This window comes from Notolabrus celidotus, chromosome 1 (genome assembly GCF_009762535.1).
Source record: "Notolabrus celidotus isolate fNotCel1 chromosome 1, fNotCel1.pri, whole genome shotgun sequence".
NCBI lineage: Eukaryota > Metazoa > Chordata > Actinopteri > Labriformes > Labridae > Notolabrus > Notolabrus celidotus.
In genome coordinates this window covers 36632480-36651169 of record NC_048272.1, presented here as the reverse complement: position 1 = coordinate 36651169, position 18690 = coordinate 36632480, and the positions used below count along the sequence as shown (strand labels likewise).

Here is an 18690-nt window from a genome sequence, read left to right as displayed (position 1 = left end):
TAAAGACAGAGGTGTTAATGATGTTAACAGACACAGACTGAAGCCCTGTTCCACCCCTCCATGTGTTAACAGCTCAGTGAGGTGAGAGACACTTTGGAACTGTTGAGCTGATCAGGACGATGATTTGGGTGTAACGTCTAATCAGATCAAGTTTTAGCGAGCCTGTTCCAGTCTGCTTCACTTGCTGCAGAGAGCCGGGAGATGACTCATGCAGTCTGTGCGGTTTGGGGCACTTTATGCCTCTTTCAATCGAGGACCGCAGAGAGATGACAGGATTTGACGGGAGGAGGGATGTCAGTTGATAGTCCCAGACACAAACTGAGTATTAAACGTCTCGGGCACCAGAGCGCCCTGAACATGGTGTGCAGTGATTCAGTTGCTGTTGATAATACAGCCATGAAGAGTGTTTCAGACCTTACATCTGAGGGGGGAATAACGATACATGAATCCATCTGAGACAGATCCTGATGTGCTGTGAGAAGGAGAGGAGCTATAATGTTATCATAAATTAGTCAGTGTGGTGTCTTAACTCTGGATAATGTGGGTCAAACATGTGAGACCTTTATAGACTTTGAGAGGTATCCAACACTCTGTGATGCTATACTATCAAAGCAAACCTCAGTGATTCCCCTCTCTTCTCCTCCTAAAATCTAAAACCAGAGGACTGCAGAGGTAATGACGTCGTTTATGTCTCAATGTTTACTCCGTATTTTATGAAACACTGTCCAAAACTAGAGAATAAATAAATAATAATCCACCAGTTGTGTTTTAGTGCAGAGCAACACATCAGCTGAAGTTCGCCTCGCTTTGATTCAATCCACTTTCTCCCAGCTCTCTCTGGAGAGGTGACACTTTGGGTTACCCTCCTCTCTGCATCCACCATTTCATCTTAATTCGGTGTTTTTCCATGCAGCAGAGATTAGCAAGGCGAGCTGTGTTTAACAAATGTCTGCTCCTATTTTGGTGGAGTAACACAGGAGGATTCATCCTCGACTGCAGTGTTTTAAAGCAAATCTTAAAGCTTGATGGTCATCTCTGGAATAGCTAAAACAGATCTTAACATCAACAATGTTGCTCAGCTTCTGACTGTTTGTAATGTGCACTACTTTTTAAATACCTCATTTAACTGTAACATCTGAATCTTAAAGGAATATTTCAGTGTTTTTGAAGTGGGGTTGTATGAGTTTTATGACACTAGTAATTGTAGCAGCAACAACGGATGCTGCTGAGTTCAGCCCCTGTAATGAGAAACTTCAAGGAGAAACAGCATGCAAGCTAGGCTACAGTTTCAGCAGACGAGGTCAGTCCTGCCCATAGACTGTATAAAATATGGATGTCTGTTTCTGAAGCGCTGTTTTGAGGCCAATCGTCGGCGGGAGCCATATTGCTGCTGTCGAGCGATTGTGACGTAAAGAGGCGGGCTTTGAGCCTCCTAGCCAACAGCTACAGTGTTCCCGCCTGTCAATCAAGTCAGCTGTGCCTCTCATTGGAAGACTCGTAATCTCAATATCTCTCGAAACTGCTGCGCTAGAAAAAAATTAACCCCCCTCACAGTGTGTGCCGATCAAGAAATGAGCTAACCAGACTACACTCGTTTTTTGAACCAGGCTTTAAAAATGTTTATTTCTGCTGAAAAGATCGTCTTTTTTGAATTGGTGTATATGTGGTTTCCGTGTGCCTTCTACCTGGGATTTTTTCAGTACACAACGCTCCACTGTCAAACTATATGTCAAACTTTTTAACCGACTTTGTTCAATAGTCAGTAGTTAAATCAGAAAACCAGAAAAGCTGAGCCAGTTGGTCTTCAAAGTAAGTGTTCCGCTCTCAGTGTTTTTTTATTGCACAGTGACACAACCCATGATCTATACGACATGTTTACATGATCAACATACACTGTGTGAGCTGCTGAAGGGGAAGACTGAGCTTATATAACAAACTCTAAAGACATCACTGTGTCCACCGGGTAATCGTAGGCATTTTCTGCTTAACATGATGAAAAACCCAGATTAAAAAAAAGACAAAATTATCAATATATCAGTGATGAACATTATAGATCTGGTTAGCTGATCTGTGTGCTGCAGGCACACTGCAGAAGAGCACGTCTGTGTTGTGTCCATAGACTGTAAATAAAAATGGACAGCGTTGCTCCACCTCTTCCCGTTGTACGGTTCTGAAGGCAAAAAATCCTACTCCTGGGCGCAGCCATTGTGCAGCCAGAGCCTGTAAAGCCACTGTAACGAGCTCCGCCCTACAGCGTAGCGTCATAAGACGCTGTGTGTCCTTTGAAGTTTTCCTCTATGGCCGCAGTGAATCAAAGGAAACCCGGAAGTAAAACCCCGTTTTTTAACCTCTAATAACTAACGAAAAAGAAACTTTTCAGGAAAAAGAGGTCTTGAACACAAAACAGTCAAATACTAACTACATATCACCACAGCATACGGATGTGAGAAACATTCGTACGACGTGTATTTATTTTTTAAAGTTTGACTGCTCCCTCATTCAAATGAATGGGGGAGACAGTTTTTTTTTACCTATACTGCAGCCAGCCACCAGGGGGCAGGCACACTGTGGAAAGCCTCACCACCAGAGCGATATCCGGCATGCTTGGTTGTGTCCATAAATAGCGCAAAGACAAACAGGCTGGTGGTAAAGGGAAATGCTGGAAAAATCCCAAGTAGAGCGTACACCTAAACCCAGATGAGTGTTCGGGTTGGAGTCTTTTAAAATGAGCTAAATTACGTGGCCGGACTGACCACGTCTGCAGAAACTGTAGCCTAGCTTGCCTTCCATTTCTCCCTGTAGTTTCTCATTAAAGGGGCCGAGCTGAGCGGCATCCACTGTGACTCCTACAAATACTAGTGATATCAAACTCAGACAACCCACTTCAAAACCACTGAAATATCCCTTTAAGTAATAAGATAATCAAGTAAAACACCTATGCTGAGTTTAAGTTTTAGCTTGCAGCTCCCTCCTGACTTTCTATTTAAGAGTGTCACAGTGGTCCCCGTTATTAACCCAAAGCAGTTCATTTAGTACCTTTAATTCAGAAATTGATCTTCAGTTGAGTAATATAGTAAAATATATATAGTTTACAGTATAATAGTAACCATCTCACTCTCTGACAACAGAATTTGTACTTCACATCGTGGCTCTTTGGTTCTCATCACTTGGAAAGATGGTATCCACACAAGTGCAGTCAAAAAGCAGTGAGCCAGCTAACCCCACAGAGCTCATTCAAAATATAAAAGGCATCTACGACAAGAAAGCAGCCAGTGTTAACTTACCCACACAGGAGTCTCTGTGTTCCTCGAATCCGGCTGAACAAACACACCTCCCGATGGGCACCAGCCACTCCCCCTCCGCACTGCAGTACATCTTAGGAGTGTCCCTCTCCTCTGCATGATCCACACACTGACCCCTGACCTCCACCAGAGAAGAGGAGTCTGCCCCCGTCACAACGTCAGTAAACACCGCCAGGTTGCGATTCACCCCCACACAGCGTTTATAGTAAACTCGCACAGACGTGAGAGCGATGCAGGCGCCGATATCCTGGAAGGCCAAGTAGAAGCCTCGCCGGCTCAGAGGGCCCACACCTCGCACCTGGAAGGAGAGGGGAGGGGTTAGACATTCACACCTCACACATACACTCACACAAAAATGTCACATCGAATGTTTCAACTTAATCTGAGTCTGTTTGCTCATGTTCCCCTTGTTGTTAGGGTTTTAGAGCTGAAATATCATCAGAAATGTAGCAATGAGGCGGTCAGGGAATATCAAACAGAGCCTTTTTTAAATACAGTGATGAAAGAAAGCACAACATGCTGCCACACAGTCAGCCCCATAAACACAGACAAACTGCAAATTTAAAGATATGGTTATTCAGTTTTATATCTTCTTTTAAATGTATCACCAGAGCTACATTTGCAAAAAGGTAGGTGGCCATCTGTAACCTTTATTTAACCAGATAAAACCCATTGAGATCAATACCCCTTTCACAAGGGTTAACTGGCCAAGAGGTATAGAGCAGATTTAAAAAAACAATCAATAATTTAAAAGATGCAACTAATTCGCAAATAAAGTGCAAATGGAGATCACAGACAACATTTTTTTAAACACACAGGCACTGTTCGGTGGTCTTGTGCTGCCTTTCTTTTAAGATAGAGCTTAAGTGAAAAATGCCTGTCAATTTTAAATCCTTCTAGAGTTTATTCCATGCAGAGGGTGCAGCAAAACTAAGGGCTCTTTTACCTGACTCTGTCCTAACACGAGGAACACACAGTTGTAAAATGCAGTTCAGATAAGACAGCTAGATTTAGCCCTTCATACTGCCTACAGTACTTCTAGCTTACAGACAATTGAGCCTGATCATAGAGCTTTACAACAACTACAAGACGCCTCCGGGGAGTCACATTATACCAATACCTGGTTTCTAATCTTCAACAAGCACTACATTAATTTAGCGTTGTGATTATAACTTACTGAAACAGTTAAAAGCAACTATCAGATGACTGCAGCTCATCTTTTTAATCTAATGGTGACTCAGTCTGTGAGGAGAAATTGCCAATATTTTGATTTCATTTTATTTTTAATTCAAAAGGCCCATCCATATTAATTTAGACAATAGACCGGTTATCATCAGAGGTCTCTTTGCCAGATGTTGTTTGGTATCATGAAAGTAAAATAATATGCTCAATAGTACAGGAATTTTTTTTTTTTACTAAAATAGCAAAAGCTGTCATCATCTGTAATAGTAAAGCAGAAGGCTGAAAACTCTGTTGACAGGTTTACACTTATCATCTGTGCAGTATGATGTGTGAGCCTTTAAACAGAGCAGATAGCAGAAGCAAATGATGCACATTATTGGTGCTTTTACCGGCCACAGTCCATAGCGTACTCACTCCTGACTGTTTCCTGCATCCAGCTGAAGTACGTTCAATTTACTGGGTCAAGTCTCTTTGGAAAACTAAACTCTCCTTCTCAAACATCCCGTCCTGTGCCTCCAGATTCTGAATTTGTAACAGATATCTTAAGGCAGTCATTCCTTGTCAAATCTGGGAACATCCCTTACCCATAATGCAACTGGACTGCCTACAGGTTAACTGGAGATTCAAGTGTATTTTGCTGAGGCAGTCTTGAACTGCTGTCCTCCAACAGAGATGGGAAACAGGTTTCAGAGGTCTAGTAAACTCACTTTTATTCCAACTCTATACTCATGGTTTATTTTCTTACACAATTTAATCTAGATACTCAACCAACATTTAGTCAGGGGCCATCACGTGAGGACATTTATCATATTTATCTTTAACAGACTTCAAACTGCACTTTTATACAGTCATAATACTCTCACCCCACCTTAACAACTTTAAACTGTTGTTTATGACAAAGTAACCAACGGAAAGTGTGGCTTTCTCGTGGCATTACTACTTCTAGAAATGAGTGTGACAACATTTAGTTTATGTATAACCAAATCTTTAGCTTTTGATGTCTTGTGGTAGAAAAACACTTAGATTTTTGGGATTGTGGGAAAAAGTAAAAACTGAAGTGCCGCATGGAGCTACTTTAAATGTATTTTGAATAACATTTTTCAGTATAGTTCAAGCAGTATAGATATTTATATATATTTATATATGTACAGTACCAGTCAAGAGTTTGGACCACAGTCTGTATAAAAAATGGACGTAGCATCCGTGACGTCACATATATCTGTTTCTGAAGCGTTATTTTGAAGCCGATCGTTAGCGGGAGCCATATTGGAAATGCTGAACTCAACCTAACTTCAGTCAAGCTAGTTTGAGGTAAAGAGGCGGGCCTTTAGCGTTTTCACCAACAGCTATATATCTTAACATCGAGTTATAATAAATTCACCCTCGTACAGTGTGTGTCGATAGAGAAATGAGCTATTCAGGCCTGAACTGTTTCTTGAACCAGGCCGTAAACATGTTTATTTCTGCTGTAAAGATCGTCTTCTTTGAATGGGTGTGTATGTGGTTTCTGGTGTTTCTTCAGCCAGCCTCAAGTGCACACTCCATGAACTGCAGTTTTTATCACTTCGGCATGGGCTTCATATTCTGAGACCAGAGGTTGCCGCTTGGTTTAGACCAAGTTTTTATTTATTTTAGTTATTTTCAACACTGTCGATTAATACTGAAGACATCTAAACTATAGAACATATATGGAATTATTTAATTAACAAAAAAGTTTGAAACAAACCAGAATATGTTTTATATTTTAGATTCTTTAAAGTAGCCCTCTTTTGCCTTGATGACAGCTTTGCACACTCTCTCTGCTTCATGAGGTGGTCTCTTGTAATGGTTTCAAATGAACAGGTGAGCCTTGTCAAGAGTTCATTTGTAGAATGACTTGCCTTCTTAATGTGTTTGAGACCATCAGTTGTGTTGTTCAGAGGTAGGGTTAGTACGCAGTGGATAGCCCTATTTGACTACTGTTGTAATCCATATTATGGCAATACCAGATTATTTCATAGTTTTGATGTCTTCAGTATTAATCTACAATGTTAAAATAAATAGAAAACATTGAATGACAAGGTGTATCCAAACTGGAGTATTTTGAAAGTCTCAAACCGAGGTTATTGCAACCCTTCCTGAAGAAAGCAGGATGAACAGTGTGAACACAGCTTTAATGTAATCTCTAAACCGGTGTCTGGTGTTGTGCTCTGGCAGCAGTCATTAATCAACCGCTCCACTTTCAATAACAACAACCTGCAAACTTGGATGTTTTTACATTTTAATATGCTTGTTTTTCATAAAATACCTTCATAGCACAGCTGAGGATCTTGTTAACACCCCAGAATGATATAAAACATGATTTAACAAGTTTGTTTTAGAAGCATAAGAAACAAAAAGCAGATTTTATTTTAGCGCATAGTAAAACTTTTTATTGTCACACATGAGACGAGGAAACTTTAAGATGCTCTTCGCTTTTTTGATCAGATTGTGAACCTGTACTCCTACTATATGTACTGCTCTGGACTAATGCAAATTCTGTATAAACACCTGCTGAAAATAAACCTGGTTTTGACTTCTGATCACCACTTATTCTAGATTCTAGGAGCCGATTACATCCTGATTCAGAACTGTGACATTTTCTCTTTTTTTTTAATCGCTTTGGGGGAGTGACAATGCAACCAGGTCTTTGAGATTAAAGCATCTCTAATTACCCCCTAGAACACTACTTTCCCAACATGCAGGCCTGCTGGTCATACCTGAAGTCTTTAAAATAGTATAGGAGGTAGAACCTTCAGTTATCAGGCACCTCTCCTTTGGAATCATCTACCAGTCAGGGCCTGGGAGGAAGACACCCTCTCTACTTTTAAGAGTATGCTTCAAACTTTCGTTTTTGATAAAGCTTATAGTTAGAGCTGGCTCAGGCTTGGACCAGCTCTTAGTTATGCTGCTATAGGCTTAGACTGCTGGGGGAACTGACACCCTGACACACTGGGATCCTATCTCAACCCTTTCCCCCCAACCCCTCTCATCAATTACTTTAACTCTTCCTGTCCCATTAAAGTTACTAACCATAGACCTTTCTGGAGTCCCTGAGCTCCCTTGTCTCGTAGGTTCTGCTGGATCTCTGTCGTAGATGGCCTGCTGCTGTGGACGTTCCAGACTTCAGCTGATACGGACGTGCTGGACTCCAGCAGCAACAGCTACTACTACTCATCTCATCACTATCACCGCTCTCTCTATCTCTTCTTCTTCTCTATCCCTCTCTCCAACCACAACACGGTCTAAGCAGATGTGTGTCTAACAGTCTGGTCCTGCTGGAGATTTCTGCCTGTTAAAGGATGTTTGTCCTTGCCACTGCAACTTGCTAAATGCTGTAAAGTGCTCTGCTCATGGTGGATTAAGATGAGATCAGACTGAGTCCTATCTGTAAGATAGGACTGGATCTTAATTAAGATTGATTGATTGATTGATTGATTGATTGATTGATTGTTTGATTGATTGATTGATTGATTGATTGATTGATTGATTGATTGATTGATTGGTTGATTGATTGATTGATTGATTGATTGATTGATTGATTGATTGATTGAAATCATGCAAAGTATAATTTATGACAACATTTTAAGTCTCCTTCCAGCAAATCATTGCAACAGCTCTATCAGAATTTTATGAAACTGGTGAAAACTTTCCTAACTTATTGGTGTGATTCAGACTTGTAGCTGCTACGAGCAAAGCATAGCTCGCTCTGTAGCTCTAATGCAATGCCTGATTTCTGCAATAAATAGATGCAACGATTCATTCTGTGCTTATTCAGGGTCTAAAATGCAAAGGTGTGCTGATGTACCAGGAGAAATCATGTAATATGTGTCAGGCCTTTAAAGGAGCCGACACGTCACAACATGCTGATACAACATTCCTGCTGCTCAATTAGCACATTTGTTTACCAACTGATTTGATGGATTTAATGGATTTTACAGAGTCAAACTGACTCATGACGCTCCAGATGAACACTGTGTGCTAATTAGACAGTTAATTATGAGTTGTGAGCTTATGAGCCATTCTTTTGGGGTAATAATGGGGACTGTTTTGTTGCTATTTCATGTAAATGCCAGAAATTAAACATGTTGTAAAGCCACAATCAACACTCACCATTCAACGTGCCTCAGGCGTTTTCTTCCCCTGCACTGTGTGATAACATTTTTATGTTATGGGAACATATTGTATGGTTTCAGCTGTTTAGAGTACTTCCCTTTTAATTCATTGTTTTAAATGACACGGTAGTAATATTTGTGGAATTGAAAAAAATAATATCAGGCTGCCACCGTGATTCTTCCAGTTCAATTCAAGACTTTTTAAGACCCTCTTAATGCTGCCAACTTTACGGCCAAACTGGCAACAGCATGGGAGGCTTAATCCAGAATCAGCACAGATATTAAGCCCTGGAATAGACTGGCTGTATTTAATGTGCAAATACAATTTCAAGAACCATGCATTTAAAAACTGGCAACAAACATCTGCACCAAGTTATGATCTCAGTGTCAAGTCTGAGGGAGACAGGTCCCGGTTAAGTTTCAAGTCTTTAGAGCAGTGGCAAGTCCCATTGAAGTCTCTAATGGTTTTAATAAATAACAACTAAATTTTAAAAAATAATAATTCACAGCATATAAACAGGGAACAGAGCGAGGGGAGATTGTTCACTTACTGACTGCAGAAAGCAATCCTATACAGATGGGAAATCGGTAAAAGATGAAGGTAAATCTACTTCAGAAGCCCGCCCAGGTCTATGTTTGGGAAACACTGTACTGCTGCATCTGCAGGGGATGTGCGAGCCTTGGTGTCGTCTGTGGAGTGCAACTGCTCACGAACCAGATGCAACTGGTTACTTGTGATTTTGAGTCAGAGTCGAGTCTCAAGCTCTGTTAGTGTGCAACATACTTAGGGTTCGAGTCTCAAATGCAAGGCAAGTTTATTTGTATTTTATTCAAACACGAGCCCCCCCTTTCTCTACCAGGCTACCCTGATAAGTGTGTGTCGGTCTAACATCAAAACCACGTGGGGTCACCTGCTTAAAGCATATTGCAAGGGGAAATAATAGGCAAAGTACTTTAAATACTTCAGTATTTTTAAAAGCAAGTACTCCAGGACTTTAACTCAAGTTATAATCTGACTGAACAACTTTCACTTGTATTGGAGTAATGTTTGACCAGGAGGATCTATACTCTGACTGAAGTCATGAAGATGTGTACTTTGTCCACCACTGACTATCAAGAGTTAAATCAACATACTGTGCTAATAATCCCTGTAGTACTTAACCATCCAAGCCACACTAAAGAGTTAAAATGGTTTCAAAAAATGTAATATTTGATAGCTGTAAATGCAGCTGAATAATTTATTTAATCCATTAAAAAGGCAAAGTATTTTGACCTTTGAAGAGAAAATGTGTAGTTTTTTGACTGCTTTACCCTTAAAACTATCAATACCATTCAATACCTTTAAAGTAAACACAATTCAATTATTTTATTTTGTTTTTTTAAAGACCCCCTGGTATCCCGTATGGTTTCCATAGACATATGTTACTTAATAAACCCCTCACAGATATAGTTTAATGTCCAGCACTGAATCTATCTTACATTTAAACTAAACAGCATATCATTTATATGCAGAAAACAGAGGAAACTGATCAGCACTATCGCAAATGTATACTTCTGAACTGGAAATTTCTGAACTTTTTCCAGAAATGAAGCACTTAAAGTATTTATGAGTTCAGACGCTGTGGGCTTTGAAAGAAAAGTCACTGACAGTGTGGGGAAATCAGAAAGAAGTAAGAGGCCAAATAATCTCTTGTTTTGGGACTCTGCATGAGATCTGTCGACTGTGAAAATGTCATATAATATAAAGACAGCGCAGAAAGAATTATCCTGCATCTGTCATATCTTCATGGCACAATGTGATGTACCAATAAAAGAGCAGCTCCACATTTCAGCTTCTAATTTAAATCTGTTATCAATATCAAACTATTTCCCATGATACTGAGCTGCGCCTGGCTGTTGGTTTTCTTTAACAGATCTGCAGAAGAAAGCAAAAAATAGCCAAGTGAGGACGCTGGAAGAGGCTCTCTGGGGCTGCTGATGTTTCCAACTTGTCTTGAACTCCTGTGGAGAAGTTTGAGCTAAGAATCCGAACAGACTCAAAATCCAAAGTAAAGCTTCAAAAAGCCTGTACTCACATCCCCCTGATTTATCAGTCATTACTTGTGCTGTTTTTTAGTGTTGCTGATCATACCTCAGTGTTGAGTTTGAGCCTGCGGACTCCCAGGTCCACCCCGGTGAAGCTCTCATCAGCAGCGATGGTGTCAATCTTAATGAACTGGTTCTCTCGTATGGACGAGCCCACCGCTCTGTCAGATTCGTAGTAGTACAGGTTGAAGGTTTCCTGCAGAACAGACAAGAGAGTATGAGAAGCCCTGTAGCCCATAAAAACCCCAGACATTACAGATGCACTGAAAACTATGGAGGCCCTAAAAGGACAAGATTAAATATATTTTATTTTCCCTGTTTCACGAGATGTCGGGTTAATCTCACTTGCTTTCTCAAGATCACAACTTATTTTTCAAGATATCAAGATATCAAGAAAACTAAGACGAGAAAACAGTAAATAAAATAAACAAACATTGTTTAGACCATTTTCCCTCAGTAAAAAATAAAAAGACATTTTGTTTCGGAAATTTTCTCTTCCAGGTTAAAGATCAAAAACACAAAAACAAGCTTCCCTCTCTGGATAAAACAAGATAAATGAAATGCATTTTATTGTTTAAACAAATAAAGATTGATTGATTGATTGATTGATTGATTGATTGATTGATTGATTGATTGATTGATTGATTGATTGATTGATTGATTGATTGATTGATTGATTGATTGATTGATTGTTGGTTTGTCAAATTCTTGCAGGATTTGAAAAACATCTGACTGTTCAACCACATCTGACTGTGCAACCACATTCAGTAGGTGAGCCCTCCAACTAAGTAGCAACGGACACTCCTATAAACAAAGTGTACTTTCATTTACTGTATATTACCATATCTGTGAACACAATGTTAGAAAGGTTAAAGGGAATAATGCAGGCAATACCCCAAAGGTGCCTAAAGGAGTCTGCTGGGAACCAACTACAAGCCTTAGATTTAGATATGAATGTTAAATAAAATTAAATCCCTCCAGTTTGTTCTCTTAATTACTAGCAGTGTGGTGTAGCTACTGTTTCCACCAGAGAAGTAGCTTTGGTAAGAGTATCAATGGGGTTGAATCAATAAACTCTGACTGTGTTTTCTCTTCTGCAGAAAACACAAGCTAAACAGTGGAACCGGTACAGCTAGTTAGCAACTCAATTACATCCTATTTGTAAGTTGTAAGTGCTCATAATGCCTTCATGTTATCTCGCTGTGCCTGCAGCTCTGTCCTTGTTCATGCTAGCTGATGAAATTATGATGAGTTTTCTTTGAGACAATATTACAACTATGTGGGCAGAGGTCACCAACATCACCATAGCTGAACATGTAAAACTTATAATAAGGATATTATTGTACTTTCATTATTTGAGAGTGTGCTAGGCTCACTTTATGTTAGGCGGACTCTATGCCAGGCAGACTTTGTGCTAGGCGGACTTTATGTTAGGCGGACTCTATGCCAGGCAGACTTTATGCTAGGCGGACTTTATGCTAGGCGGACTTTATGCTTGGCGGACTTTATGCTTGGCGGACTTTATGCTAGGCGGACTTTATGCTTCGCGGACTTTATGCTCGTGGACTCTATGCTAAGCGGACTTTATGCTAGGCGGACTCAATGCTAGGCAGACTATATGCTTGGCGGACTTTGTGCTAGGAGGACTCAATGCTAGGCGGACTCTATGCTAGGTGGACTTTATGTTAGGTGGACTTGATGCTAGGCTGACTTTATTCTAACTACATTCCTACAAGTCTCTACAAACTGAACACATTACTTTAACATATTTAATGCACAATAACCCTATCTTTCATGTTCTTGTTTCTGAACGCACACACTAACTCTTTCACTGTCAGATAACGGGTTTCTCCTTGCAGCTGCTTCCACTACATCTGTATATTAAAGCACCTATGGTGTTTTTGGGCATTGTACTAACGAGGGCCCTGATTTGCTGGTTGCAGCCACCTAAAGAACATAACACATACAATAATACACAAGGGCTTTTTTCGCCTACTATACTAGCGGTACGTAATGATTTGGCCAAAATTCAGTATGTGAACAAGATCTAAATCTGCAGTATGCCAAAACTACCTGGATGTCGTACTGATTCGGGAAAAACCAGTCTGTCTCACGTACTATTTCCCACAATGCACAGCGCTCGTTCTGCTTTTTCTTTTCTTTTCTCTTTTGACGGGGGGCTCTCAGTTTTTAGGTGCTGTGAAAATGATTAAATTCCATATAAACCTCTTCTTAACTTTTTAAACCATAATTGATGCTAAATAAGCAGTTTATCTATCAGCTTGGCCGCTGTTCACTTCCGCACTCCGAAACAAGAAATCCAGTGACGTCTGGCCCAGCGTACTGCAACACAGATCAAACAGAACAGCCATACTACATACTAAATTCAAACGCAGTATGTAGTAGGCAGTAGATGGCCTTACATTAGTAAGTAGTATGTAGCAGGCTGTTTCGAAAACAGCCAAGAGCTCAAGTCCTTCATGAATCAGAACAAAAAAGGGGCGGGACTTCTCCGTCTGTTCGGTGGAGAAAAGTTATCACACGTACGCTCAGTGGACTCAGCACCTTATTTTCCTAAGAATGTTAAAAGGCCTTTGTTGGTCTATTAGGAAAATACAACTCTAATTTTAAAAAAAAGTTGAGATGTTTTTTGAAATATTGAAGATTTGATAGTTTGCAACTAAACCGTACATTTAATTTTTATAGTGCAGAAATAACATATCAAATGCTAAAACTTGATATCGAACATTATCCTGAAATTGTTAATGAACCTCATCAGGTGTTTTTTTTTTTTTTGCATTACACAACTTTGATAGTGTTTTGTTGTACTTGTCCCATTTTTGTAAAGTGTTGCTTGCATCAAACTTAAAATTTGGTTTCTTTTTTATGAAACAACACGATTTTTCAGTTTCAATATTAGATGTGTTGTCTTCACACCTTTTTGAATTCAAATAGAGGCTTAAATGATTTTCAAACCTTTGAATTTGTTTTTTTTATTAACTTTTTACATAGCCCAACTTTTTTGGAACTTGAACTTTTATAGTTTAACCAGATTCTATTGTATTTTTGAAGAAAAAAAAATGTTCATGATAAACAAAAAAATTCCATTTATATTTTATTTTACAGCTCTGTCTCCTCCTTCACTCTATCCCTCCATCTTCCCTACCCACTCCTCATTTAAGTGTTACCTTGCAGGTGCCCAGTACTCCCGGCATGCTGTTGCAGTCCCTCAGGGTGAACTTGACCTCAATGTAGATCCTCCTTGCTCCCTCTCTGGGGAGCCAGCCTGTTCTTAGCCAGTTGTTCTGGCTGGGGCTCATCACATTACAGACCTGGTTCAGGGCAAGAGTTCCAATCACAGCTCAAGCAGCAACACACATCGTCAGAAAGAGAACATTAGAAAGGAGCTGTGTGTGATTACACGTTTTCACTTGGGTTTTTATGTATGTGTGTGGCAGTGACGGGGGCGAGATGAAGCGGCCTAAACTGATAATGAAGCACTGAGGCTGGTAGAAATGTGTTACTGTTTTGGGCTCAACATTTCAACCTAATTTTTATCAAAGCATCTACAGCATCAGAAAAAAGTTCAATGACATGTAAGTGTTTGACTGACCATCAAATATAATGTCTGATGGCTTCATTCAGTTCACAGAAACATCTCTCTTCATATGTTTCTTGCTGATGGTAAAACTCTCCTCATGTAGTCGATCTATTTGTTCGTTCATTCAGATGCATGTTCACAAAGCTGCTGACAACCACAGAAGTGACTGGGGTAATGTATGTGTCTTTACAAGGTTTGTTGTAGTTAATACTGAGACTTGAGGTGATCTTCTACAGTTAAAATCCTCCACTTAGTGCTATTTATCAGCTGCAAGCATTTGTGTGTGTGTGTGTGTGTGTGTGTGTGTGTGTGTGTGTGTGTGTGTGTGTGTGTGTGTGTGCGTGTGCGTGTGTGTGTGTTTGATTCACAGTATTTACATTTTAACATTTTTTAAAAGAAAGCTACGAAGGCGCACAAAAAGAAAAAGAGGGGCAGGAGGGGGAAGGTAATATTCTGGGATTAAACATTTGTGAGAACAAAGTAGCTGATTTGTGGGAACATAGAAAATAGCATTTAAGATAATATGAGATATACTTTATTGAACACCTATTGGGGCAAATTCTCTCGTTCCAACAGCTTGCAACACAAGACAGGGAGATATGACTGGGTTAAAATAGAATAATAATGAAGGCAAAAATTAAATCAAAATATTAAAATAAAAAAAGCTAATTTCATTCTATGTAAACGTCTTATTTATGAATAGATAGGTTCAGGCTTGGGTTTTATGTAGGGTCTAACAATTTTATTACTTGCACATTTTATATTGATTTTAACAGTGTTTTATTATTTTATTTATTTTAACTACCTGTTTGTTATTATTTATCTACTCAGTATTATTGATATTTTTAGACTTTATTCTATCTTCAACTCTTATCCTTACCCCTTTTTATTTTTTTTCATTTTAACTATTTATATTCCTAATGTTAATTTGATGCTTTAACTTATTTTAATTAGATATATTTTATTGTTGTTGGTGTGCATTAGTCTCTATTTTAAAATACATATTTGTTTTTAATATGTCTCACCATTATTTTATTTCTGCTTATTTTTTACTCTTCAATTCTTGTAGAGCACTTCAATTTGCATCTGATTTTTATGAAAGGTGCTTTATAAGTAAAGCTTGATTGATTGATTGATTGATTGATTGATTGATTGATTGATTGATTGACTGACTGATTGATTGATTGATTGATTGATTGATTGATTGATTGATTGATTGATTGATTGATTGATTGATTGATTGATTGATTGATTGATTGATTGATTGATTGATTGAAGCCACGTTGCTTCACTTTGGATCATCCAGTTAACAGGGGATGCCACACACACACCAAGTGTGGAGGTGTAACAGCTGGAAACATGGCTTCATCAAATTAATGAAGGAGTTAGTTCAAGAATAATATATGATAGATATAATCAAATACTTTGATTAAAAATATGTTTTAATGATGCTGAGCATGATGCTGGGCAGCTGCATCTGATGTGCAGACGCGAGAGGCGATGAGCGTCTGGTGCATCCTGGGCAGAGACACTTGAGAATGATAACACAAGAGAATCTGGACAAAGCCGGATGTTTTATAAAAACGTGAACTCCATCATTGAAACTCTTCTGGAATGATAATCAGGAATAACATTATCACCTTAAAGGTGCTGCCAAAGATAATAAATTAGAATGAAGTGTGAGATAGAGCGAGTTGAAGCTGCTAAATAATCTTTTTATTATTATCAAATAAAAAGTCTCAGTATGTGATCTAACAAATATGGAATAGCAGCTTGTGTTACTTATCTTTAAATAAGACTCCGTTATAGAATAAAATATGAAATCCCCCAGGGAGGAGAGGGACTTATTCCACCGGTGTTCTTGTTAAAGTTAATTCAAATGAAACACTCAACCCTCCTCACACTGAGAACATTACATACCTGGTACGTGTGGATAGGACTGAAGTACTCGTCCATCTCATTAATGGCATCCCACTGTGCAGAGAGAAGAAACAGAGAGGACATTCTCGGGTCAGTCACATGTTCCCACATTTTCCAGATTCATATGCAGCAAATCATCCAGCTTCAGTTTATATTTCCCTCATGATCATCTGAGCCTATGTGTCTCCCTAACCACAGCGGAGGATTATTAGCTTTAACTTCAAATGAAACATGTGATGAGTCCTGTCACACGGGCGGCTCTCATGCTAGTGTGGCAGGTGTTACAGCATGCTATATTTGAATCTCTCAGAAGATGGAGTCCAGATTCAGTTTCCAGATGATTGGTGGTGATTTCAAACCTCATTACGTTTATGAATGAGACGGAGTAATGCATGATGATTGTGAAAAGAAAGCTGTAGGAAGTGTTGATTTGCATTTGGTCATTCACTTCCTGAAATCCTTGTGTGAAAGCTTCATTTAAGACTCTGGATGATTGCCGTTAAACTGGGATTCATTCTGGTTTTGAATATGCTGATGATTCTCACCGCGGCGTGCATTTGTGTTCACGTGCATTCATGTGCTCTACGTTTCAGCATGTTGGAATTCAATTAGTGTAATTCCAACAGGACACATTTCCCCTTAATGAGATGCCCCTCAAGTATGTGATTGGACTTGCATTGTTTACTGAGGGCCGTCAGCAGCCAATAATAGAATTACAAGAGGGACCACTAAGTAAATTGTGTTGGTATTTCTAAATGTGTTAATGTGCATTACACCTCCCTGCACCCAGTTTGCCTGTACATCTAGGAAACTCAATTACGTGAGGCATTCTGTTCTGCTCCTCCTCTGAGTGCATCATGAGATATGAGCTCTCACAAAAGAGCGGTGCTGAATGGACAGATGGGGAGCCCAGGAAATGCTTAGATTTTATGGAACAGGATGCACGGGAAGATTTCTTTATAAAAACAAAAGATGAATGTGATCAGATCAGGGTGTATGCACGGGTTGACTCTCTTCATACCACAGACTAGCTTCCCTGTCGTTTAAAGCTCACATGGCTGCTAAAACAAAAGTCTGACTAAAACCATCACTTCACAAACAGGCAGATTGTTCCTTTACCCTGAAGCAGGGGTGTAAAGAACTGGTGGAGCAATAGGATGGTCATGTTTTACTGCGATTGTTTTCATATCAGAGATGATGCAGTCTGATAACATGGAGTTTAGAAAATTAATGAGGTTGCTGCGAGGTGAGTGATGTTTGAGAGAAGAGTGTGTTCCTATCGGTGAGGGTAAAGATATGGAAATAACATATGTTATTCATCATAGCCATGGAGTGTTAAGGAGATGATAGACAATAATCTTCCATGTGCAAGTCTCGCTCCATTTTTCACAAGCACATTAATAAAAGTGAGCAAAATATTTACATAAACATGTATTTGCATTTCATTTCATAAGATGTGCTTGAAGTTGGTGAGTAGTCACTCTGACTGTCAGATCCTGAGTAAACTGTAAGCTCCATCAGTCTGACTGCAAGAAGTGGAACATGAGTCCGGATACGTTTCAATGGGGCGCTGTTTGTAAAGTTGTGCACACTGAATATAACAACAACAATTCTCAACATTGAGCTCTTAAATGTCTTAAATATGTAGTGGGAATTTTATAAAGTAACTTTTTATTATCACATTTAGAGCAATATTTGTGATCTTCTTCACTTTGTTTTTTTGTGATGTGATATCTAAATGTTCAATATTTAATCTAAATTCTGAATATAAATCTTAATGTTAAATATAAATGTTAAATGTTAAATATAAATATTAAATGTTGCTCTGCCATCCTAAATATTTTGCTAATATACACATTCACACTGCCGCGATAGAGATATCCAAACCATAGTCTGTCAGTACTTCTACGGGATACTAGCTGGACTGCCATCAATAATGTGCACTGATTTAGAAGAAAATGTTGGAAGGGCAGTTTTGGAGGTCATTAAGAGATTTCACAATGGTCAGAGACAGAACTGATCCAGTCTATTGTACGGACAAGCAAAGTTGGTATTGCTAAATCTGTATAACTTTAAGTAGTTTTTATTTTGATATTTCCGCTAGGCGGCACTGTGAATTTGCATATCAGCTAAATATTTAGGATCGCAGAGCAAAATTTAACATTTAGATTTAACATTTAGATTTATATTCAACATTCAGATTTAACATTTAGATTTAGAATTTAACATTCAGATTTAACATTTAGATTTAGAATTTAACATTTAGATTTCACAGCTATTTCAACTTACATAAATTTGTCAAACCAAATTTAATATGAAAAAGATCACTAAATGTGATTAAAAAAGTGACTTTTAAAAAATCACACTACATTTTAAGACATTTAAGAGCTCAATGTGGAGAAGGTTTTTTCAGCACCCCATACGTTTCATGCAAAAAATGTACGAAACTTTTATTGAGGTCAGAGGA

At 38.9% G+C, this 18690-nt stretch overlaps 1 protein-coding gene across 2 annotated transcripts in view; it reads right to left on the bottom strand.

The window, feature by feature from the left end:
- Positions 1-18690, bottom strand: part of epha8 (eph receptor A8) — a 130289-nt gene that overhangs the window by 75036 nt on the left and 36563 nt on the right. For both annotated transcript variants that reach the window (XM_034698217.1, XM_034698222.1), the window contains exons 2-5: positions 16224-16277; positions 13891-14034; positions 10749-10898; positions 3285-3600 (exon numbers count right to left, since the gene is read on the bottom strand). In XM_034698217.1, coding sequence (XP_034554108.1) covers positions 3285-3600; positions 10749-10898; positions 13891-14034; positions 16224-16259 — 646 coding nt within the window. In that variant the 5' untranslated portion in view covers positions 16260-16277. The remainder of the gene's footprint in view (positions 1-3284; positions 3601-10748; positions 10899-13890; positions 14035-16223; positions 16278-18690) is intronic.